This window comes from Phascolarctos cinereus, unplaced genomic scaffold (genome assembly GCF_003287225.1).
Source record: "Phascolarctos cinereus isolate Bilbo 61053 unplaced genomic scaffold, phaCin_HiC Scaffold_3;HRSCAF=262, whole genome shotgun sequence".
NCBI lineage: Eukaryota > Metazoa > Chordata > Mammalia > Diprotodontia > Phascolarctidae > Phascolarctos > Phascolarctos cinereus.
The window spans coordinates 222209923-222236159 of record NW_027555736.1 but is presented as its reverse complement, the minus strand read 5'-3'; the positions used below and the strand labels follow the sequence as shown (position 1 = coordinate 222236159).

At 37.3% G+C, this 26237-nt stretch overlaps 1 protein-coding gene across 5 annotated transcripts in view; it reads left to right on the top strand.

Moving 5' to 3' along the window:
- Nucleotides 1-26237, top strand: part of NRXN3 (neurexin 3) — a 2091311-nt gene that overhangs the window by 989311 nt on the left and 1075763 nt on the right. For all 5 annotated transcript variants that reach the window (XR_013485433.1, XM_078151451.1, XM_078151449.1 and 2 more), the window contains exons 11-12: nt 11216-11335; nt 25660-26041. Coding sequence is in view for 4 of the 5 variants with exons in the window: in XM_078151451.1 (XP_078007577.1) it covers nt 11216-11335; nt 25660-26041 (502 nt within the window). In the remaining variant the exon portion in view is untranslated. The remainder of the gene's footprint in view (nt 1-11215; nt 11336-25659; nt 26042-26237) is intronic.

The window sequence follows — 26237 nt, the reverse complement described above, 5'->3', positions numbered from 1 at the left end:
ATAGGTGCTATTATTAGCCTCATCTTACAGATAAGGAAGCTGAACCTAAGAGAGGTTAGTGACTTACCCAGGGCTACACTCTAGCAATCCTAGCTGCTTTATTGGTTATGGAGATTATGATGTGGAGGAAAATTATTTGATTATGCATATATTCATGAAACGAGACTTCCTATCCCTAAGCCATACCTCTCTCAACTAAAACAAAATAAAAATAATTAAATAGAATCTCCATCATCCGATCATTCTGACTAATATAGGTGCTACTAGAGTTGGTGGAATTCAATGTTTATCACTGAAAGATCCTAATATTTTGCAAAGTATAAAAAAAGTGGTTGTTAACACTTGTAAGATATGTGACTATGACCTTATCGCTCTGAGACGCAGCTTCTTCAGTTATAAATGTAGGATAATGAAACTTGCCCTCCATCTCTAACAGGATTGTTGTGAAGAAATTATATTTTTAAAATGCTTTGTAAAATGGGAGAGAAAAGTTTTTTTTTAAAAAAACACCTTTACTTTGCCCCTTAAAATGATTATTTATTAATACTTTTTAAAGATCTATCACATCTCAGCAACACCCCATCCCACTCACACCTAATCCTCATAGAATCTTCCTTTCTAAGAAAGCATATTTAAGCAAAATAATTCCATGGTAATAATAACTAACATTTATGTGACAATTTAAGGTTTATAGAATACTTCATGTATTGGTACAGTTGGGATTCAAGTCAGGAGACCTAAGCTCAAATCAAATAGACACTTACTAGCTGGGTGACCCAGGGCAAGTCACTTAACCTTTATTGGCCTAAGTTTCCTCAACTATAAGATGAGGATAATAATAGCACCTACCTTGCAATAGGATGTTGTGAGGATCCAATCTGTAAAGTTCTTAGCATGGTGCCTGGCACACAGTATTGACAAAATACATCCTTATACCTTTTCCCTTCCTTTCATTACATCTTCAACATAAGAGTTAAGTGCTATTATCATCCCCATTTTATAGATCAGGAAACTGAGGCACAGAGAAGTTAAGTGAATTAAGTGAATGATCAGGGCCGTACAAATCATATCTGAGGCAGGATTTGAACTCAGGTCTTCTTGACTCCACCTCGTTCTTCACCCTTTCTGTTGAGAGGAAGGAGATGTGTGGTTCAGTGGAAAAGTGTTTCACTTAGACTTGAAGTTCCTGATTTCCATTTCTAGCTATGGCTCTTACTGCCTGGGTGACCTTAGACAATTCCCTTAATCCAGGGGTGGGGAACTTGCGGCCTCGATGCCACATGTGGCCCTCTAGGTCCTCAAGTACAGCCCTTCAACTGAATTCAGACTTCACAATGAGGCTACAGGTTCTCCACCCCTGCATCTCTCTAATCCTTATCCTTAAAACAAGAGACTTAAACTTCATGGCCCTTATGTCCCTTTCAGCTCTAAATCTGTGCTCCTCTGGAGTCATGACTTACCACTGGGAACTCAAATCCCACCCTTTTACAGGAAGCTTTCCCCAATCCTTCTTAATTCTAGTGCTGTCCCTCTCTTAATTATTTCTTATTTATCCTGGATATAAGTTGCTTTATATGTGTTTGTTTTCATTTGTTTCCCCCAGTATATTTTAAGTTGTTTCAGGGCAGAGATTGTCTTTTGCCTCTTTTTGCAAAGCACATAACAGGTGCTTAATAAATGTTTATTTGATTATGAGCAGTCTGGTAAAATGATGCATAGATAGGTACTAGTACTTATACAGTACCTGGTACACAACAGGTGTTTACTAAATGCTTGTTGAATAATAGATTGATTGCAATAGCTTAACAGTTATTGGGGGAGAGAATATTCCTCTTCCTTGATAGTAATAGCTAACAATTATATAGCACTTTAAGGCTATTAAACTTTACATATATTATCCCATTTGAGCCTCACAAAAACCCTGAGAGGTTAAGTGTTATTACCATTCTCATTTTACAGATGAGGAAAAAGAGGCTAAGAGTAGTTAAGTAACTGGCCCAGGGCCACATAAGAGAAGATTTGAACTCAGATCTTCCTGACTCCAACTCCACATCTTGTTCTGCCATACCCACTTAACTGCCTCAAGAACCATTTGTAGTATGGCTCCTTAAGAGAGGCCTGCCCCCAAATTTTTTATTTCAGAATTGATGTCTCATCCCAACAACCCAGAGAAAGTTCATGAAATTCATTTGACTTTGCCCATTACCATATTTTCGGTAACAATGACAGTGCTACCCATGTTATCTAGGTTTAGGGGTGCCCCTTGTTCTAAGAAATACCCTGATGAGTCTGACTGAAGCATGATATAGTCCATACTATCCCAGTAAGTAAGAAAGAAAGGAAGGAGAGAAGAAAGGAAGGAAGGAAGGAAGGAAGGAGGGAGGGAGGGAGGGAGGAGAAGAAGGAAGAGAGAGAAAGAGAGAAAGGACAGAAAAAAACAAATAATAACAAACCCCACTGTATTTATCATCAGAGAACAGTGGTAGATCCAAGGTACTCATTAACTCTATGCTTTGTGAAGGAAGCCTGCAGTGAGCTTTGAATCTCTTTTCAGCTCTTTGGGGTAGCCAGAACTAGCAGCCATGGCCCAAACAGAAAATACCCAAGCTTATTAGAAATAGACCACCTGGTTAAGTGACTCCCTATATAAGTTTGTATGCATATATTTAAGGTAGAGAGGAGTGAAATGAAAGGATCCCACGTTGGTTGTCTATGATGTTTCCAATAAAATCTTGTTTGGCTTTCAAAGCACTTCATAATCTGGCCCCTTTTTGACCTTTCCATTCCTGTTACACCTTATTTCCCTCCATGTACTCTGGGATCCAATAACCCTAAGTGCCTTGCTGTGCTTCTCACAGAGCACATCATCTCCTGACCCCTAATGTTTCCACTGACCATCCCTCATGCCTTGAATTTTCTGCCTCCTCGATTCCCTGCCTTCTTTCAAATTTCAGCAAAAATCCAACCTTCTGCAAGAAGTCTTTCCTAGGCCTCCTTAATCCTAGTTTCTTTTCTCTGTGATTACCTCGTATTTATCATGTATAAATGTTGTTCTTGTACATAGTTATTCACATATTATCTCCTCCATTAGACTGTGAGTGCCTGACTTTCGTTTCCTTTCTTTGTATCCCCAATCTTTGCCACAGTGCCTGGCAGCTAGAAGGTATTTAATAAATGCTAGTTGACTAATGACAACAATAGCATCCGTGGAATGCTCTCCGTGGGTATCCATAAGGACTGTGAAAGAAAAAGAAAGAAATATGAAAAACAAGAAGGTACAGGCATAACTGGTAGGCCATTAGACTCATTAGTTTATTTGACTACTTAGAAGAAGTCATTATCTGTGGTGCTTTTAGAGATAAAACATACTGCTTTGTCTTCTCCACTTGGATTGTCTGCAGTTCTTTTGTTCATTCTCCAGGTGGTGTATCCTTAGACACCTAAAGCATGCTGAATAGCTGGGAAGTATGCCTCCCTGAAGTATAACAGAGCTGTTTCTTAGTTATAGTGTCACTTTAAGTTATTTTTGTCTCACATACATTGCTGTGAATGGGGCCCTTCTTCTCTGGAAGTTCAGAACCCGACTTGGAATTAGGTTATGCATTTTTAGAAGTTTTATAGAAACTGGTAGGGAAATTAGCGAGTTCTTTATTAATATTCCAGTGAAAGTGGTTGTTTTAGAAAAACAAAGTCTTTGCTTTGCTAATAGGACTGCCAGGTGTGGAAAAGCATGACTGAATATGATTTTAAATAGAAAATTTGATGTCTCCAACCACTTCTAGTACCATCCCAATTCTTCTTTAGTTCCATAACCTTTCTTTCTCTTATTTACCGCCTACCTTTACTTCCTAACTGGGAATAGTGAGGGGGAAAAGAGTGTATTGATGTAGATAAGGGGTTCTTAACCTTGGGTCCTGGGACCTCTAATGGATCTGTGGATAGATTTCAGGTGGTCTGAGAACTTGGATGGGGGGGGAAATATCTTTTTAATTTTACTAACGTCTAACTCAAATTCTATTATGAATGTAAGCAACAAAACATTCTGAAAAGATGTCCTGAATCAATGACATCAAAAAGGTTAAGAACCCCTGATATAAGTGAAACATGTCTTGGTACATCTGAGCCTCTATGGTCCAAGATGGTGAAACATATTCAGGTAAGTGTTTTTTTTTTTTTAATCTCAATAGCATTCTCTAAAGAACCCAGTGAGCAACTGCATATATTTACTCTGTATTCTATCACCTTTCTAAAAATGGTGAACTAAAAATGGGAAACTTTCCCTTGCAAGGAGGAATTTCTTGATCATGCATATTTGGTATTTAATTCATTAGAAACACTTTTCCTGAGGAGCCCATTATCATCACCTTCCCTTTCTTACATGAGTAATGAAAGGGACTTCAGGTAAGTCGTAGGGAAAGGGGCATGGTACCAGCATCCAAAAAAAAAAACTTACTAAAAGTCACTCATTTCCCGTTCAGACAGCCAGTTGGTGGTAAATGGAAGGGATTTTCTATTTCCTGTATATGAGCAAAACTATGTGGGTGTAGTAGGTTTAGCTTGGTCATGGAAACAAATGGACATACCTCTGTATTTCTTGGGTTGTCTGTCATTTTATTGGTTACAATGCTCCTAGAAGGGACAATACACTTCTTTAATGGGAGTGGCCTGGTCCAAGGAAAATGCTTGACAGGTTAAAAATGAAAACTTGAAAAGAAAACCATCATGGAGGAGGGAAGAAATGAAAACATTGTCAATCAATTATGAAAAAAAATTTTAAACTGCATTTTTAGGTATTCTTTCTTTGTCAAAACTTGAAATAGATGGAAGATGACCAAAAAAGCCTTGTGTTTGAAGAGGGCTTGGATTCTTGTTCTGATATAATTCTTAGTGCTGGACTCTAAGGAAAATTTACTGGCCAAAGTGTAATGATGCAATGATCAGAAAAAATCTAGTTATTTTTATTTATCCCCACAAGACTGTGCTTCTCAGTCCCTAACCCTTCCCTAGAGAATTTTTTAAAAAGCTCTTTATGCTGTAAGAAAGATGGCTAAAGGGATTTGCTAAAGTAAAGTCATTTGCTCTATGGAAAGAGAAGAGGATGTTCTGTTCAAGAAGTACCCCAAGGCTTAGAGGAGTTCTGTTCTACTAGCATCCTATGTCATGACTCTTGCTAGAAGATTCTAGAGTCTTTGGGGTGATAGTGTCATCTTTCTCTGCTCCTTTGCTTCTTTTGCTCATAAAAAGAGAATTACTACCAGATGAACAAGGTTGAGATGAATCAAGTAAATTTTGGATTTGGATTAAGCTAGGATGATGAAGGTAATTTCAGGGGAAACAAATTTTTATCAATATTTGTTACCAAGATTTTAACAGATACAAGGAGGGGTGCTACTTGAAATCTCCACACAGTAGTCATTTAATTGCACATTGCTTTCCCTTTTCATCTTCCTTCCACCTAGAGACTTACATCAAATACTGCTTCATTCACTACCAGGAAAGAGAGATTGCATTTTTGCCGTTTACTGCCTTTTGTAGGACTCATTTCCAGTTCAGCATCTGGAAACAATCGTAGAATACCTGCTCCTGCTCTGAATTAGAGAATAGGACTCTTCTTTTACACTTCATCACATACTTCTATAAGCAGATTCACCAAACGTCCCCAAATGGTTTGGCCTTAGACATGGTCTGCTGTGCATGCTCTGAGAATGAGGCTCTCGGCCAGTCCTCCATTAAACTATCCAAGTAGACATGTGTAGGCTTGCATGCGAGGCACTATAGGTTAGTAGAGAGAAGGCCAGGAAGACCTGGATAGAAGCCACCCTGCCTCTTACACGTATTCACTGTATAATCCTGGGCAACTCACTTAACCCAACAGTATCCCAGAAAACTCTTAAAAGCGTAAGTTATAGAGCAGTCACCAACTGCATTTGTTGGAAATATTTCCTCGTTATTTGTTTTCTCTATCAATGAAATTATAGATCCTGTCCAAAAATAAATTAATAAATTTATACATTAACACAGAGAAATAAATATAAAAAATATTGACATGTAGATCTTTTGAGGCCTAGGTAACAAATATCACATACAAGGAGACTTTTTTTTTATTCTTTTCTGATGCATTTTCACTGGGATCATATTTGACACTCCTCAGAAGTTTCTAGATCTGTATTCAGATGGGTTCATGCTAAAACTTCAGGCTTCTTGTACTATATCCAGCATTTCTCATTGGCTGTCAGGAGCAGATGACCTATCGATTTCAAACCAATTTCTCTTGGTCCTGAATAGGGTTCTTCAATTGCTGGTAATTTTCTTTAAACTTTTTGGTAGTGCCATCATTCTAAAAGTGACCAACCATTATTTCATTTTGGATAATCTCAAATCAGAGGGAATCAAGACATTATTCATCATCATTTTCTTTTTTTATGAGAATGTCCTTTAAAATTTTTCCATTGGGGCTAGTTGACTTTGTATTTGCTCTGGCCAGAGTCATTGTTCTTTACCCACTGTTTCTGGAGACATATAGTTTATTTAAAAAAAAAAACATCCTTAGGAAACACATTTTCTTCTTTTCCTGTGATAGTAATTGAAGAGGCTATCGTGGATAGGGTGTTAGACTTGGAGTCAAGACAACTACTTTAGATATTCATTAGTTGTATGACCCGGAGAAGGTCACTTAAACTCTTTTGATTGTAAGTTCCTCATCTATAAAAAAAAAAGATTAGACTCTACAGCCCATGTGATTTTTTACAGCTCAAAATCTATGATCCCATGATGATCCTATGAAGATGTATAGCTCCATAGTTTACTAATAATATACAATATAAATCCTTCTCTGAAGATCTCTAGCCAAGGAGGTAATATGAAAAATCATATTTTTTTCAGAAAATATATATTCTTTTAAAAAATGTGAGGACAGACTGAGTCAGTATAAAAAATGGTAAGCAGAGCTTGAAATGTATTTGAGGGCAGTATATAACTATAATGCTCGCTCTCTCTCTCTGTCTCTCTCTCTCTCTGTCTCTCTCTCTCTGTCTCTCTCTCTCTCTGTCTCTCTCTCTCTCTGTCTTCTCTCTGTCTCTCTCTCTGTCTCTCTCTCTCTGTCTCTCTCTCTCTCTCTGTCTCTCTCTCTGTCTCTCTCTCTGTCTCTCTCTCTGTCTCTCTCTCTGTCTCTCTCTGTCTCTCTCTCTCTCTCTGTCTCTCTCTGTCTGTCTCTGTCTCTGTCTCTGTGTCTCTGTCTCTCTCTGTCTCTCTCTCTCTCTCTCTCTCTCTCTCTCTCTCTCTCTCTCTCTCTCTCTCTCTCTCTTTCTCTTACTCTCCCCAAAAATTTTAGTGCATTTTCATTTAGTGCATTTTCAATACTGAAGCTTAAAACTGCACTAATATTTTGGGACCACACACACACACACACACACACACACACACACACACACACATCAGTTAGTGTTTTAGTCTCGCCAAAACAAATATTTGACATTTGTATAAGCTATTTGGCATTGAACCTGATCCCTACATCCGTCTGAATGAAATGTGAATTTATGCATCACTATGAAGACAAAAATATCCACAAACCATCAGTAGCATTACAAATAACAAACTTGCCCAGCGTCCAAAGATTAGTAAAATTTATTTGAATATCTATGTGAATAATATCACATTGATGTAACAATAGCATAATTCTGTATCCCAGGGTTTTTCTTCTGGTTATTTTATTTCTAATGTTGTCTCTACTTATAAAGATTAAGTAATGTACAAAAACAATTGCCCCCCACCAAAAAAAAAGGTGCCACATTACAGAAAATGCTCAAATAAATTTTCCCAGTATTTTTTCTGGCCCAGCCTATGTTATCCATATTTCTCTTTGCTTCTTTATTATTGAGACATTTAGTGGAAGAATTGAAGGTACCTCTCCCACCCACGTACACATGCCCACATATGAAGGCTAAAGCTGACTTGCATCTTTAAAGATCTTCTGCTTCTGCAGCATAATATCCACCTGAGGCTGGCCCCAGTCTACTAGTGACAGCCCATTTAGTGGCTGCAAAGGTAACTGTGATATCTGACTGTGCCTTCCGTATGAGAAAAGAATTACCAGCAGGAACAAATCAATTACCATGCAGGGAACATCCACTTGTAAAATCTCTAAATTGAGTAGATCAATAAATGCAAACAAACAAATGTATACACACACATAAACACAAAGAGACAGTTATATTAAACATAAAGGGTTTTATTATGTACTGATTATTCAAATGTTTTCTGAGAACTATTAGTTACTTTGTATATACTTTATACATACCCTTCATTTGTGTTTCATTTGTTCTGCTTTAAGTAGAGTCAGTATGACACGGGGGTAGAGAGGTGGCCTTGAAGGCAGGAAGGCTTAGGTCTAAGGTCTCCCACCTCTGGTCCATAGCAGCTCTATGACCCTGGGCAAGTTACATAACTTTTCAATTCTCTAGCACAGTCAATGTCAAATTAAAATAGAAACGGATCCCTACAGGTCACATAATGACTTAGAAAACCACAAATTAATATTATCTAGGTTTTATTTTATTTATTTTGTTGAACATTTCTGAATTATATTTTAATCTGCTTCTGACCTGCGTTTGGGAGCAAGCGGCCATGGACAGTTGAGTTTGACACTGCTGCTCCAAGCCAGCTAAGAATAAGTTGTGGAGAAGGTGCCGACCTACAGTGGTAAAAATAAGTTACCAGTGTTACCAGTGAAATCATAGGTCTGGTTTCCATTCCTAAACAACTTCACCTAATTCCTAGGAGATCTGTTTTGGGGTTTAATATCTCACTTAGCATAGAAGACTATTTTGTAAGCATTTTGGAGGGCTTATTTTCATTCAGAAAATCTACATTTTAAGGAGAGGGGGAAAGCTGTTTTAAAGACCCTCAATGTGAGCTCTGTTGTTCAGTCATTTTTCAGTCATGTCTGACTCTTTGTGACCCCATTTGTTTTTTCTTTTTCTTTTCCTTTTTTGCAAAATACTGTAGTGATTTGCCATTTCCTTCTCCAGCTCATTTTCCCAGATGAAGAAACTGAGGCAAACAGGGTTGAATGACTTTCCCAGGGTCACACAGCTAGTCAGTGTCTAAGGCCAGGTTTGAACTCACAAAGATGAGCCTACCTAACCTGAGGCCTGGCGCTCTACCTGCTGAGCCATGTAACTGCTCAATTTGATCTGTAATTTGCTAAATTTTTTCCATTTAAAAATTTTGCTTAGTTTTCAAGTGAAAAATTTTCATTATTCTCAACTGCTGTTCCATTCACAAATAAGGGCTGTGCAGAAATAAAATTGTGCAAATGAAAACATTATAAGACCAATTATCTTTACTTTTCATACTGATTGTAGATGCATTTCATCCTTTTATTCAACACTGCAGCCTTAAGGAAAAGGTGGCTGAACAACATGTAAGTCTACATAAGGTTTTCACAAAGACAGACAAAAATTCAAGTGGATGATGGATAACTGCTTGTTGGGTGTGCTGAGGGGGACAGAACTCTTATTCAGGTTTTAAACTAATGGCAAGGATGACCTCTGACATCCCTTACAATTCTGAGGATCTATGATTTCTTGACCCATATCAGTGATGGTTGAAAACATGAAGAATTACACTATACGATGTAGTTATGAATCGACATTTGAGGAATGCTCATCTGAAAAGTTTCAGATGCTTGAAACCTATAGGGTCTCATTGTACCCCAGAATTTTCTAAAATCTTTTCCAAGCAATATCCAGGGATGGTGAAATCCATAGGTCAGTAGCTACTTTCACTATCCAAAACCATGTATTTATTCAACACCTTTCTTCAAGATACAACTCTTCTAAATACTATCAAAAAAATCTTAACATTCTTCTTCTGGATCTTTGGTTGCTTACAATATTCTTTGCACTGGTTCCTTAGTTCTAAAGTGGCAATCAGTTTATTTTTTTTTCCAAATGATCCCTGAAGGAGCACGTCTTTATTCTTTATACTCTTCTTCCCTGAAATGTTTCTATTGCCACTCTCAGATCTCAATAACTCTAAATGTTAGCAATAAAAATCTTTTTTAACAACTTTGATTACTAAAGACCACAGTTCCCTACCCCAAGCCTAGCACTAACAAGTAAGTAATTCTGGAACTTGAAAGCCATAGAGTTGACTGGAGACACATTGCTTTACAGGTTTATTGACCTGATCTTCGTTTTCTTGATGTGAAATGACTATTATTTTGGAAGGATGGTCTCAGGTGCCACCTCCTTTGGGAGTCCTTTCCTGATTCTCTACATTTGTTGGTGTTCTCCCCTCCCTAAAATTATTTTATATTTATTAATCTGAGTATATGTTTTATATTCCAAGTAGAATGTAAGCACCTTGAGAACAGGGGATATACCATTTTTGTCTCTGTGTCCCCAGCACAGTCTGTTTGAAAGAGGAAGCACCCAATGCTTCTTAACTTGTTTTAATTGTTGAAGTGGAAATTATTTTAAATTTGTAGCTTGTGAAATCTTTCTGAAGATGGAGAAGAATAGGATGCATTTGAGGCCACTCACAGTCTCTTCAGGAGCATTGTAGACAAGGGTAGTTAAAAACAAACAAAAAACAACTTTTCTATATGGCATTAAGTGGGATACTAATAAGTCCCTATTTGGGAAATTTTATGGGAACTTTCTGTTAATGAAAAAAATCAGAATATACAAGTTTATGCTAAAGTTTTGTATTTTTTTTTATTTTTGGTATAAAAGATGAATTCCCCCTTACCCCCTCCAGGCAAAGCCAAACTGGTGTGTAATACTTTAAGGATGGGAATGATCCATAGCTACCTTGGATAAATTCCTTGGTCCCTGAGGGAATTGGATATCCTCCTTTATAATTTGAGAAATCTAGTTAAAGCTGAATCTTATTCCCAGGGAGGTCTCACTCCTTAATTGTTTGCATTTAGCACATTTCCTTATAACTGCCCTGCCACTGAGATACTCTCTCATTGGGTTAAGAATGATGGCTTCTATAAGCAAAGATAGACCTTGGCTCTTTGCCACTTTGGGTTTCCTGAGAGGTAAAAGGTAGATAGGCATAATCAGTATTAGCTTTAATATTTTTGGAATGAAATTAGTTTCCCAAGTGCTAATGAGCCTTATACACCAGTGTGGCTTTGATTATTCTGTTTTGAAGACCACTTATTTATAAAATTGGTACTAACTTTGGTAATTACCACTATCCTCAGGCAAAGGACCCGAGACCCTTTATGCTGGACAGAAACTCAACGACAATGAATGGCACACCGTACGGGTGGTGAGGAGAGGAAAAAGCCTTAAGCTTACCGTGGATGATGATGTGGCTGAGGGTGAGTCCAATTTTTGTGCAATTTTTCACTCTTTCTGCCCTTAAATTTCTTTTTGTTTTTCAATGATCTTTTTTCCTACCTTGATTGGCCCAGTGGCATGGGAGCTCCATGAGGGCATGTTAGCTCCTTGATGGGAAGGACTGTTTCATTTTGACTTTGTAGCTACAACTACTAGCCTACTTCCTTGGACATAGTATGAACTTATTTCAAAACTCCAATTGGTCATGAAGTATCTAATAAGAACCTGCTTTATATCCATTACTTTAAGTGGTGTTATGAGGGAGGTGAAAGAAATATAATGTATGTTTATTGTCTCAAAGAACTTCCATTATTATGAGGGCAATAGAATTAACACATTGAAACAATTAATGAAAAATATTAGACTTGGCAATAAGGGTAAATGTGTGTGTACAGACGATGAATGTTACTAGAGTTCAGAGGGAGTGATGGATACGTGCTATAGTCCTTGGAAAAGGGTTATTGAGGAGAAGCGACATGGTGTTTGGACAGGCTCAGACTGGTTTTATTTAACTGAGTCTCCAACTACCTTGTGGGTAGGGTATGGGTCTGAAAACTCACTGGGAATCCTGGGAGTTGTAGTCTTCATAACCATGGCAGAAATTCGTTCCTTGCTGCCAGAAGTCCCACCTCAAAGGTCACAATAGATCCAGTCTCTTCTAGGACTGTGAAGATGACAACTTCCAGGATTCCCAGTGAGTAAATATGTCCTTATTGCACCCCCAAGGCAGTCTAAGAAATCAGTGACCTCTGTATCTCCACGAATCACAAATTTAGAGCTGATAGAACCTCAAGAAACCATCTAATCCAGTTCTTCTTATTTTCTAAATAAAGAAACTGAGGCCCTGGGAGGTTAAATTACTTGCCCAAAGTTAGAAAAAGTTATTTGAAGTGAGCTTTGCAGAATGGGCATTATTGGGTTAGATAGGAGAGCCCTTTTGAATGACATCCCACATTCTTCCAAGTGATATTTATAATAATTCTCATCTTTCAGCCATGATCTAGCAGTGATGTTGAATTATGTTCTAGATAATACACTATCCTGGATCCACAGGCATATGCTTTGGAGGGCAGATCTAGATTATAAGGGGAAAAAATACAAATAAAGGACCCTTATCAGGAAAACATGGAACAGAAATGAAATGTAATGGAGTGGGGAAAAAAATAGCAAACTAAGATTCAGGAGGCCTAGGCTATAGTTCTAACTCTGCCACTAACTCATTGTGTGACTTTGGGCAGGTTATGTCAAACTATCTGAGCCTCAGTTTCCTCATATGTAAAATAAGGGGACAAAAGCAGATAATTTCCATCCCCAGTCTCTAGTCTTGCATCACTAACAGCCTAGTTAAACTGGATGTCAAACTCAACATGTCCAAAACCAGAACTATCTCCTTCCCTTCCTCCAAATGACCCCAGTTCCAAACTTGATTATTTCTCATAAAGGTGCTGCCAACTTTCCACTCACCCAGCTTTGCAACTTTGGCATCATCCTGAACTTCTCACTCTCAATCATTCTAAATTTTCAACCAGTTACCAAATCCCTCTACAATATGTTTTGTCAATGTCCCCTTCTTTCTACTCACATACCAGTCACCCTAGTTCATGCCCTCCTCACCTCTCCCCTGGACTATTATAATAGCCTTCCAGTTAATTTACTTACATATACGGTCTCTTCTTTCTCAATCTGTTCCTCATAAAACTGTCAAAGTGATTTTCCTTATTTCTATACTGAATAAACTTTGATGACTCCCTATTACTTCTAGGATCAACTATTATCTCTTCTGCTTGTCATTTTAAAGCCCTTCACAGTCTTTCTTCAGCCTGCCTTTTCAGCCTTATTATAGATTACTATCCTTCAGGTACACTGTAGCCTAATTGAAATGGCCTTTTTACTTTTTCTTATACATGGCACTCCATCTCCAGGACCTTAGATCTGGCTGTATCCCATAACATTAGCTCCTCACTTCTGTCTCTTAGAATCTTTTGTTTCCTTCAAGGATAAGTTCAATTACCACTTCCTACATGAACCCTTTTCTGATCTGCCAGCTGCTAGTGACTTTCCCTCGAAATTATCTTGTATTTTCTATATACCTATGTAGGCATGCATTGTCTCTCAGGACAGGGACTTTCACTTTTGTTTTTACATCTCCCATCCCTATCAGAGGGATCGGCACATAATAGTTACTTAAATGCTTCTTCTTGATTAACTTAATGTTTTCTCAGGTCCTTCACAGCGATAAGATTGAGAAAATCTTGGTTTGTGCGTGCAAAGATGTACTTCTGTAGTTTTAGAGTCTGGAACCCTGGAGAGAGGAGTCAGTTTCAGAAAATATGCCTAGGTGTGTGTGAAGCTCTACCAGCTAAGGAGAGGTTGTGCATAAGATGGATTTTCCTTATTTTACGTGGCATTCAATTAAATTTAACAAACAGGAAAATCAGCATGGAAGTGGTAGATAGAGTGCCAGTCTCAGAGCAAGGAAACATACTTCTGACACATACTGCTGTGAAACTGTGGGCAAATCACCTCATCTCTCCATGCTCCAGGAGGTGACTGAATTGGTAGGAAAGGTTTTTTAATTTAATTTAATTTTTAATTTTAACTTTAATTTAATTGGTAGGTTTTTTTTTTAAATTTCAATGCCAGTGAAATCACAGGTCCAGTCTTGATTTCAACCAGCAAGTCCCTGGGGATACAGAGACAGTAATAGAATAGTCTTTGCTCTCAAAGAGCTTTCATTCTATTGGGGAGGGAAGTTCTTGGGCAAATGCAGCTTTCTGGGGCTTGTAATTGGGGGCAAAAACCAAACCACTTAAGATCTAAATGATAAAACATCAAGTGGAACTATCTGGCAGTGTTTATAGGTTTAAAAAAGAAAGTAAGGAGTGTTTCTCATGAACCCCACTTCTGGAATCTGGGATTTTCTCCAAATTGTCTCTTAGCCAGCCCCAAAAGTATTGCTCTCCTTTACAAAGCAAGTTCCTCACCAGGGACAAATCAGTTTCTGAAGCAAAGAAACAGTGAGGAAATTAACCCAGCCTGAGGCTACTCGTTTCTAAAGAAAGCATTTTGCTTTTACCAAGCCTGCTGGCACAACCTAAGTCTTTTTACTCGTAACTCTTGCATAGCCTAGGATAACTGGTCCTAAGTCATATGGTATCTTTTGCTTATTAATAAAATTAAAACCATAGAATTCTCACATTATTTTGGCTGAGTCTCTGGGGGAGTGGCAAAACCCTATCTAGTGTTTTAGGGTTGAAATTCTAAACAGTTCATGTGCCACTAGCCTCTTCATTGACTCCTTCCATTGTGGGTCTACTGTTTGTAATTACAAATATGCATACATCATCAGTTATTTATATTAATACAATATAATTATACACTTATAATAAAATTTATATTTATTATATAGTTGTCTAATTTAAATTTTTATACTTAATATGTAATATATTCATATTAACATAGTTTTTTGTAAAACCCAGGAATTATGAGTAATTTATATTGAGTATTATAAGGAATTATGAGTATATATTTATGTTAAATTGTTAAAGTATATTAAATTAAATAAATATTAAAGTTATATTAAAAATTAGGAATTATAAATAATTTAAAGAAATAAATAATTTAAAGAAAAATAGACATCCTGATATCGGCTCCATTCTCTTGTAACCATACCCACTTCCCAATGGGTTTGAATAAACATGGTGACAAGCAAAGAGGGCTCTAGGTGTGTCTAGGTGATCCAGTCTTTTTCCATTCAAAATTCCCACTGGAGCACCTGTTTCTACCCAACTGTCAATCTCAGTTTACCATTTTGCTTTTGTTGAACTTGCTTCCTCCTTCCCCCACCCCAAACTAAAACCAAATCTTGGGCTCAATTGCCCCTCCTCATAAGTCCCCATACTTATTCGCAGGATCACCATCTAAAAGATTCCATTCCACCTCCTGAATGTACACTTATCTCATTCATATGTCCCTAGTTACACAGAAATAACAATGTAAGAGGTAAAGAATATTTTTTTTCCTTGAACTTGTTGATGAAGACATAGTCTTTGGGGCAGGGTAAAGCAAATGAAAATTCACAGTGCATACTCAGACATGAATTTGTCATTCAGGTAATAATGAAGTCATTTTAAAAAAACTACCAGGAAAAAAATGGTTTTAACAGTCCAGATCAACTCATTCCATTGTTAGCTCAGTGAAGCCATTTTTAAAAATGGAGCCACTAGATGGCAGTCTTATCCTAATGCTTTCCCCCCAAAATAGGACCTTGTCTTTGTGTAGGAAGATCTGTATGCTGAAAAACATACTTTTAAATAAGCAGCTACAGACTTCCAGCATCCACAGTAATGCACAGTCCCTCCCTCACTATTCTTTATAGAAACACTGAAATAAAGGTAATTATAAATTAGGCTTCTGGTTATCCGTAATAATTAAAAATCATTGCTAAACCATACAATGCCGAAGTCATGGAGTAATTTGGTGTTTGAAGTTAATGAAGCTCTTTCGTCTTTAGCCTATTCAGGTCTTACCTCCTGCTTTGTTACCGAGGGAAGAATCCAAGTGTGAGCATTAAAGAAGGTCTAAGAAATTAAAAATAATGAACCAAAAATAATTTGGTTAGGAGAGATGGTCCAAATTTCTTTTTTTTTAACAAAAATAAGGATTTTAAAAATTAATTTATGAATATGAGTAATAAATTTAGGAAATTTAAATTTGCCTCCCTCCTCTATTCACACCCTCTCCCCTCCATTCCACACCAACACATAGTTTTCCCAGGTTATTAAGAAATGGCTTATTACCTTCTTTACTAATCTCTACTAGCAATAGAAGGTCCCTGATTTCAAGGGATGTCCAGTTAGTTCCCAGAAATTTGCAAAGAACGATAGGACAAACTATTGCTTAGCAGAGTGCATTAGGATTGGCAGTGCTTATGGGAGCCAAAAAAGAAAAAAAATAATAATTTCCCCACTTGATATTGGTCAAGCACTGCCTCCCTTGTTTATTACTACCCTTAATAGCAAAGAAAGGGAAAGATTTCAGATTGACATTGCTCATGCCTGTGCCATGTCAGCAGCTATGGAAGAAAAATGTTACCACAGGACTGTTTCTGCTGGGACCCAAGAAGGCTGGATCCTACCCTTGACTTGTTCCCAGTACCCACGGACTGATAGGATAAATGAATCTGAAATAGGGTATTTCTACTCGTCTAGATTAGAAAATATATGACACACCTACTGAATCATGTGGAAGGAAACCTGAGGACATTGCATTGATTGATTAGTAAGAATAACCAAGTACTACTTTTGATGCATCTGTGCCCCCATCTCAATGCTTTTCTGAAACCAAGCAAGACTGGCCAGTGCCAAATCACCAGCATCATCAGTTAGGCCTCTGATTCTGTCTTGTATAGGCTTATTTTCAGTAACTGACACCAGAGAGGGACTGGAAACAGTGACTGGCCAAATTGTTATCATACTTGTAGAATGACTTTCTACCTTTGCTGTTTCCTTTGCTATGGTATCATAATTGTAGTATAGCCATCCTCTGTTCTGCAGCTCCTGTGGTGAGAATATATGAGCAATTTAAAGAAACAGATAAATCTGAAAACAAATCTCTATACTTTTCAGGCAAAGGTGGATGTGCAATTAACTCTTCATTGTCCTTTCTTAATATCAGCTCCAGTCCCTTCTAGCCACATCCATCTCCCAATGGATGCTTTGCCTGGTGGTGCTTTAGGATCTGATGATGGAAGAGGCATGATCTAATTCTAACCTGGAATTAATGGGAGTTAGTTTTTCATTCCCACTAATGTCATTGACACTGCCTATTGACCCCACCCCATGGGGTCAATGAGGCCTAGAAGGCAAAAGAGGCAATTCTGAACTCCTTTGCAAAAATAGGGACCTTCTAGATGTATTGATTGACAAAATCCATGCCACCTTCCCCCAATGACTCTACGGTAACACCATTTTCCTGACCATCTAACCTCCTACATAAGTACTTCCCTGATTTCCCCAGTTGCTAGGGTTGCCTCCTGCCAAATTATTTTGTGCTAACTTTGGCAGAATGTTATATATTTATTTATATATTTACTTGTATTTTATTATATTTACTTATATATTTGTTTGTGTTGTTTCCTTCAATAGAATATAAGCTTCCTGAGAGCAGAGACTCTTGTTTTTGTCTTTGAATTTATAGGGCAGAAATACTGAGCCTTTGAGAATTCCCAAGACTAATTTGACATTGGGTTTCCCTTCCTTTTGACATCTTTGACTGATGACTCTTATTTGCTTGCTTCATGAATACTTTAACAATTCCTCAATACAGCCATCTAGTTTAAATGGTAATATCACCTATTTGCCAGACTACACCCAAACTGGAAAAAGTATTTATTCCAATCCAGTATGAGGCTGAATTTCTAGAGAATTCATCTACCTGTGAGAATTTGAAGATAACCACATAGGTTCGTGGATGTTCTGGGAAGAATTGCAGCTAGCTCCAAAGACCTTCAATATTTCTTGGTTTCTGTGTGCTACTACCAACAGTTCACCTCCTTAAGCTTTAACTTGATGGAATTATTCAAGTATTACCTTTTCTCTGATCATTGGAAACTAAGGAGATGTTCAAGAAAATGATATACCTATTTCACATCTGTTCCCATCACTGGATGCCCAGAACCATAACACTTATTCATCATGTATTATAACTCATCAAATCTAGTATGGATAAACCTTCCAGATTTTCCTTTCCCTTTGTTCTCTAAACATCTTGATCCAGCTCAACAATACTCGGGGATCTATGAAAACAAACTCTTTGTCATTAAGTCTGCAGTTGAGATGTACTGACATTTTTTGTAGAAAGTAAATGCCTTGATGTTAGGCCTTAAAGAGATATAATGAATTGCCAGGATGTTATGAAAAAAAGAACATAGGGAAAAACAGTATATAGATATGTAGAGGTAGACATGTGCATATCTAGAGTAAGATCTCTCTCTCTCTCTCTCTCTCTCTCTCTCTCTCTTTCTGTATGTGTATATATATACATATATATATAATATGTATATATATCATATGTATATATATATGTGTATATATGTATATATATATACATACATATTATCTCTGTCTCTGAGATTGAGGGAAGTGTGAGCATATGATTTTATTAGTGCAGGGTATTCCTAGTGAGGAAATTCCTTCTATCAATATAGTTTATACTCTTGAAAAGTTTGTGTCACCAATAGGTGAAGTGACTTGCTTAAGTTACTCAGCTAAAATGTGGCAAGTGTGAAGTGAACTCAGATTTTTCTGGCTCCAAACCCAGTATTCTATCCACTACTTTGGACTACCTTACATTCTTTCTTCAATCATAAGATTCTTAATTATAGTGCTTATTGTCTACAAAAAACCGATAATAATGCTACAAGACAGGTAGTACAAGAATTATTCACATTTTCAGATGAAGAAACCAAGGTTCAGGAAGTTGAAGTGATTTTCCCATGTTCACATAGAGCAAAACCCATAATTGCAGGCCCGAATTCTGTACTGCCAGATAAAAATCCAAAAGATTCTCTATCTCAGAATAAAGGTCTTCTTCTTGCATTTTCCTAAGCCTAAATCTTCCATCTTTTCCTAACACTGGCAAATCACGGCATCTGATTTTTTAAGGCCTTACATTCAGCACACTTTGAATCAGAGATTCTTAACCTGAAGTCCACAGACACCCAAAGGGTCTATGGATAGGATTTAGGGATTCTGTAAATTTGGATGGTTTAAAATTACATCTTTATTTCAATATAATTTATTTCTTTTGTTATACTATTTTTTATTTTGTGCATGCAATCTTTTAAAAGCATCGTTTTGAGGAGGCTATAGGCTTCATCAGATTGCCAAAAGGAGTCATGAGGATAGAGAGAAGGGATAACAAGTATTTATATAGTATCTATTATGTGTCAGGTACTGTATTATTTGATCCTGTGAGTTATGTGCTATTACCATCTTCCCTGTTTTACAATTGAGCAAAAAGATAGACAAAGGTTGTTGCTTGTCTAGGGTCATACAACTAGTAAGTGTCTGAGGCCACATTTGGACTCAGGTCTTCCTGACTCTAGGACTTTCAGACCTAGTTCATTATCCACTGTGTCAACATCTGCCTCCGACATACCATGACACACAAAAAAGATTAAGAACCCCTGCCTTAGTTGGACATGGCTCCACTATGAAGTCACATGTGAGATAGTACCCAAACTAAGCATAACTCTTGAAACCACACAGTTGCCTTCAGCCCTATGTGACATGTTTGATGGACTTTAATATAAAGACTGCAATACCATCATTTTAATAATATGTAGACATTCTAATGGAAGTAGCATGTGTGTGTATGTGTTTGTGTGTTTATATGTCAGGATCCCCAGTAGTCTCTCTGGACACCGAGATAGCAAAGATTTTCTCAAGTGATATTTTTCACGTACGTGGACTCTCAAACCAAAAATCTTTGAGCAAATCACTCTCTCTCATTTTAAGAAAATGCTATCCCCTTCTAAATAGACTTATTATTTTTAATTATAATAATATCAATATCTAATTACATATAATAATGATAATACTAATAAGCACCATTCATCTGCCTATAACCCTTAGACTGGTAACCAAACTGAGGATATCACTGGTTTCTTAAAGAGAATCTTCAATGTTAACTACTCACCATCAGGACATTGGAACTTTCTTCCTACCACTGAGTTTTGCTATTAAAGAGCAATCCTTTGAAGATAGGGACTGGCTCACTTTTGTGTTTAGATTTGTATCCCCACCACATAGTCCAGTGCTTGGCACGTGGTAGACACAAAATATATTTAAAATTCATTTATTCTGTATTTAAATACTTTAGCTATGACTATAGCTCCTCTCCGTACCTCTGTGTTTTCTGGTTTCTCTTTTTTCTATCTCTTTAACCCCAGAATTTTCCCAGTGATGTTGTATGGTTGTAAATCATGAAACACTATAATCTCAGAAGATTTAAAATCACAAATACGGCAGCCCAAAGGGCAGTGGGCTAAACCTTGTCGAATATTAGTAAGCTGACATATTGTTAACCATGACTCGTGTGTGAGATCTGTGTTTCCTTCTATTTCAAACCTGCAAATCTTCTGAAAGGTTTTTCTTTATAGAACTACCTTTCCCCAGTCCCCAGCCTTTAAGACTTCCAATGTCTTATAGATCAGAGCGTCGTCCAAGCTTAGAGTTGGAGGGGACCTCAGAGTTCATATTGTCCAAACACTACATAAATCATTAATGCTTTCTACAATGTCCCCAACAAGCTGGCATTCAACTTCTACCTAAAGACTTTGAGTGACAGGGGCTCATAAGCTCTGAAGACAGTCCATTCCACTTGGATAGAGCTGTATTTGTTAGAAAGTTTTTACCTCATGTTATCATGAAGCGAGGTGGCTCGGTTGATAGAGAACGAAATCTGGAGTCAGGGAAGCCCAAGTTGAAACCTGGTCCCAGACGCTTACTGGGAATGTGACTTTGGACAAGTCTCTGCCACAGTTTCCTCATCTGTAGAAAGGAGGTAATAGTAGCACGTACCTCCCAGAGTTCTTGTGAAAATCAAAGGAGGTAATATTTGTAAAACATCTTGTAAACCTTACTCGTTAAATAAATGCTAAGTATTATTATTATTAATTATTATTATCATTAGTTATAACTCTTTGCCATGGGTCCTAGTTTTTACCCCTGGTATAAATAGAATGAGTTTATTTCCTGTTTCATATAAAGACCCTTTAAATGTTTGAGCACTTTCATGTCCCTTATACATTTTCTATTCTCCAAGCTAAATAACCCTAGTTTATTCAGCAGCGTGAGTTCTACCTCCCAGCTCTTTTTCTCTTCTCTGGACATCTTCCAGTTTGTCATAATCCTTAATAAATATGGTACTCAGCACTAAACAGAATCATTTAAATGTACTCTTACTGTAACATCCCTAATTTTGGACCATATATTTCCAGTAACACAAAGAGAGATTACATTAGCTCTTTTGGCTGTCACATCACATTATTGTTGACTCACAGTGAGCTTGTAGTTCACTAGAACCCTGAAGATTCTGGCGTGTTAATTGCTTTCCAGCCCCATCTCCTCTGTCCCTGCCCCATCCCCAGCATTCCATACCTGTGCAGTTTATTTTTGCACCCCAGTGCATGCCTATGCAATTACATTTGGATTGATTAAATATAATTTTAATTTCAACTCACTATTCCTGGATTTAGAGAATTTTTAACTCCGAATGCTGTCCTCTTATTTGCTGTATCTTCTTGTTCAATATTATCTGAAAATTTGAAAGGATACCATTTGTGTCTTTATCTAAGTCCCTGATGATGATTTTGAGTAGAACATGGCTTAGGACAGAGCTCTGGGTACCTCCATCAGAGACAATCTGTCTCCAGGATGGCATTAATCTATTACACAAGCATCTTTTGGGTAGGGTCATTCAGCTATTATGGATTGCAACGTGCTCCCATCTGAAGAGTTTCAATTCCAAATCCCCAATTTTTCTCCCAGTTCTCTCCTCTGCTGCCAAGCAAAATATCAAAGTCTAAACCCTCCTCCAAATTGGGAACCTTTGTATGCTTTAAGATAACCATTTTGTCTCCTCTTATTCAGATTAAATATCCCCAGTTCCATCAACTACTCCTCATATGACATGATCTTGAGGTCTTTCTCCATCTTGGTCAACCTCATCTGGACACTCTCCACTTCATCAATGCTGTTCCTAAAATGAGTCCCACATAGGAATGAACACAATATTCCAGATATAGCAAAATAGTGATATACAAGGGCTGAGCACAAAGGCATTGTCACTTTCTTGGGCCTGGAGATTCCTTTCTTAACAGAACCTAAAGTTATATTAGGCTTTTTGACTTTCATATGATGCTGTAGACTTATATTGAATTTACAGGCAGCTAACCTTCTACCACTTGATCTTATCAGACACATTATTCTCTTGGCGTTCCTCCCCTATCTTGAATATCTGAAGTTGATTTTTAACTCATACGTAAGACTTTACATTTATCCCTGCTAAACTTATTTTCAGATTCTGCCCAAAGTGTTAATGTGTCAACATTCTTTCAAATTTTGACTCTGTAATGCTCTTTGCAAATGTAATACTCATTTTATGTCTTCCTCCAAGTCACTGATTAAATTTTTAAGAAGTCCAAGGTCAAGCACAGATTCCTGGGGCACTTTGCTAGAGATCTCTTTCAGAGTTGATATCACCCCATTAATTATTGCTTTTTGTGTCCCAGTCATTTGGATAATTCTGAGTTTGTCATACTATACTACTACATAATCTAACCCACATCTCTCTGTCTTGTCTACAAGAACATGAGAAACTCTTAAATGTTGCATTAAAGTCTCTATAAACTTTCTCTATGGCATTCCCCTAATCTTCCAATAAATTGGTCATACAAGGAAATGAGGTTAGCCAGGCATGTCCAGGCATCTTTGTGATCACTGATTCCTTTTCTAAATGTTTGCTAACAATTCCTTTAATAAAACATTCTAGAATTCCCCAGAAATCAAAGTCATACTCACCAGCCTATGATTTATAGATTCTACTTATTTCCTTTTTCAGAAAACAGGAACAATTACATTACATCGAACTTGCAGCAACCAACTCATTATCTAAACTCTTCCAGAGATCATGAATGGTGGATTCACAATCACATCTGCTGTCTTTCACTTTCCAGGCATGTACTTCATCTGGGTTTAGTCACTCCAACTTATCAGGAGCAGCTTGATATTCTTTTACTGTCGTCCCACTTATTGTGGGTTTCAAGTCACCATCTGCCATTTTTATTCATTCCTTTCTGATTGAAATAATAATTTTCCTTAACAGAGAAGCAGAAACAAAATAAGCTTTGAGTAGTTATGCCTTCTCTCTCTCTCATCTGTTGTAATTATCACATCTAATGCTTATATGGATCTTCAACTCTGGAGTTTTCATTTCTGTTAAGCTCATTAGTAATTTGACAGGTGCACCTAAATTCTTTTCACTTGCTTTGCCGTCTCCTTTCTTGTCCTTCAACTCAATTTCTTTTTTTAAGCTCAAGACTTTTCTCTCAAGTCTTTCTCTTTATTCTTGAGTCCTCTCAAATTTCAATCTTCAGACTACTTTACAGTCCCCATACTCTCCATAACCTCTTTTTCACAATTCTTTCTGATTTTTCAACTTGATTCCTTGTCCTTTTTCTCTTCACCCATTCTTCTCTGATCACCAAATGATCTAATTCCTAAAAAGGGTCTAGAAACATTTTACAAAGACTCTAGATTATACCTAAAGTATAATAATAATAGAGGAGGAACTAGACCTGTCATTTCATTGGTATAATGAATTCCCAGATAAGCAAACTATATTCCAATGCAATTCCCCAGCAACTTACAGCCTTAGAGAATATTTAGAGCGCAGAGAAGTTAAATGTTTTGGCCAGCATCACATTCAGAGTATGTGTCAAAGGTCAGATTTCAATATGGGTCTTCTGGGCTCCAAGACTAGATCTTTCTCTTTTTACCTCCTGATGCCTGTCATCATTATCAACATTATCATTATCACCACCACCACCACCATCATCATTGGCAATCTTATAGTGCTTTGATATTTACAAAGTATTCGCTTCACCTGGTAAACCCATGAAGCAGGATGCATAAATATTATTATTCCCACTTTGTGGCTTAGGCTAGGAGAAGTTAAATAAAATCACACAGTTAGTGTTGGAGGTCAAACAATTTAAACCCAAAGCATTAGACTGAAATCAGTGATCTTTCCACTATTCTATTGCAATTCTCAAACAAAAACATTTGAATATCAAGAATTATATTTGCTTGCTTTATCCTTAAAATCCATTCTTAGAAGGTGTGTGCAGTTTTTTAATTGTTTCATATATTTAAGGAAGTTCAACATCATTACTTTATTACTCTATGGAATACACCCTTTAAGTTATCAATATTATTTACCATTATACATCCAAACAACCACTCAAAAACTTGAAAAATATGAACTAGATTTTAGGTTTTTTTTGTTTGTTTTGTTTTTTTGCTCTATGATAATAAATCACACATATGTATCGCTTTGAAATTTACAAAATACTTATGAGTAATGATCAGAATTCAGGTGCCAAAAGGAAAAACAAAGTTTAAGTAAATGCCAAGTTCTGTGAAAATTATTTTGGTGAATTTCTAGCATTGGTTTCCATTCTATTAAAAATGGCATATTACATTAGAGAATTACTTATTAAAAATGTGTGAGAGCTAGGTCTCACTCTCAAATATTCTACCTTGATTTTGTTGTTACAATCGTACGTGTTACTATGTACATTCTGCCATAGAGAAAGAACCCCATAGTGCCTGCATCAGATTTCTGTTTCCAAATACAATTTATTCCTCCTTGTAAAGATTAAAGAGTATAGAAGAGGGGCAGCTGGGTGGAACAGTGGATAGAGCACCGGCCCTGAAGTGAGGAGGACCTGAGTTCAAATCCAGCCTCAGACCGAACACCTGACACTTACTAGCTGTGTGACCCTGGGCAAGTCGCATAACCCCAATTGCCTAAAAAAAAAAAAAAAGAGTATAAAATACTAAAGGTATGAAGTATCCTTGAAACTTTGCTGAGTTGGAGATGACCAAAGACTGCTTTTTATATAATTTATACTAGAAAAACCTAGCATTGTTTTACAGAGGTAGGACACATAAATAATCATTGGATATTCAAGTTAGCCCTGACCTTATATTTGAAATATCTGCTTTTCAACATATTTCAAGAATGAGAGGACTAGGAAGTGAGATCCCTAGAAATGAGATCACTACTTTTCATTGTTGTTCTTTGTTTTTTTTTTCAGTTGTATCTTACTCTTTATGACCACATTTGGGGTCTTCTTGGCAAAGATAATGGAATGTTTTGCCATTTCCTTCTCCAACTCATTTTCCCTATGAAGAAACTGAGGCAAACAGGGTGAAGTGACTTATGCAAGGTCACACAACTAAGAAGTGTCTAAGGGCATATTAGAACTCAGGGAGATGAGTCTTCCTGACTCCAGGTCTGTTGCTCTATGCACTGTGTCACCTGGTTGCCCCGATCACTTCCTCAGTGAGTTATGGTGTTGGTTAGTTCATCTGGTGTTTTATCTTCTTCAGGTAAATTGACTACTTCTCCTCATGTTATGTATAGAAACAAGTTGAACCTGGTAAATCTTGATTTGTCCCCATGCTGAAGGGTTACAGCTTTCTTCTTTTTTCATACCCCATCATCACTCATTCAGGGACGATGGTGGGTGATCATACACGCCTGGAATTCCACAACATTGAAACGGGCATCATGACAGAGAAGCGCTACATCTCAGTTATCCCCTCAAGCTTCATCGGCCACCTGCAGAGCCTCATGTTTAATGGACTACTCTACATTGACTTGTGCAAGAATGGTGACATTGACTACTGTGAGCTAAAGGCCCGTTTCGGCTTGAGAAACATCATCGCTGACCCTGTCACCTTCAAGACCAAGAGCAGCTACCTGAGCCTGGCCACTCTCCAGGCCTACACCTCCATGCACCTCTTCTTCCAGTTTAAGACCACCTCCGCTGACGGCTTCATCCTCTTCAACAGTGGGGACGGCAATGACTTTATTGCAGTTGAACTAGTCAAAGGGTAAGTGGTTGGCCAGCATGTGTTTCGTACTTGAGGTAGAAAGCATTGAACCAAAATGGGTATTAAAAATATCTACTTTGCTAATTAATTTCATCACGCTCTTTTTTTTATCAGTCAGTCAATTTATTAAATGCCAACTGTGGGCCAGACACTGCTACAAACTGGGGATACAAAGGAAAAAATAAAACGTTATTTG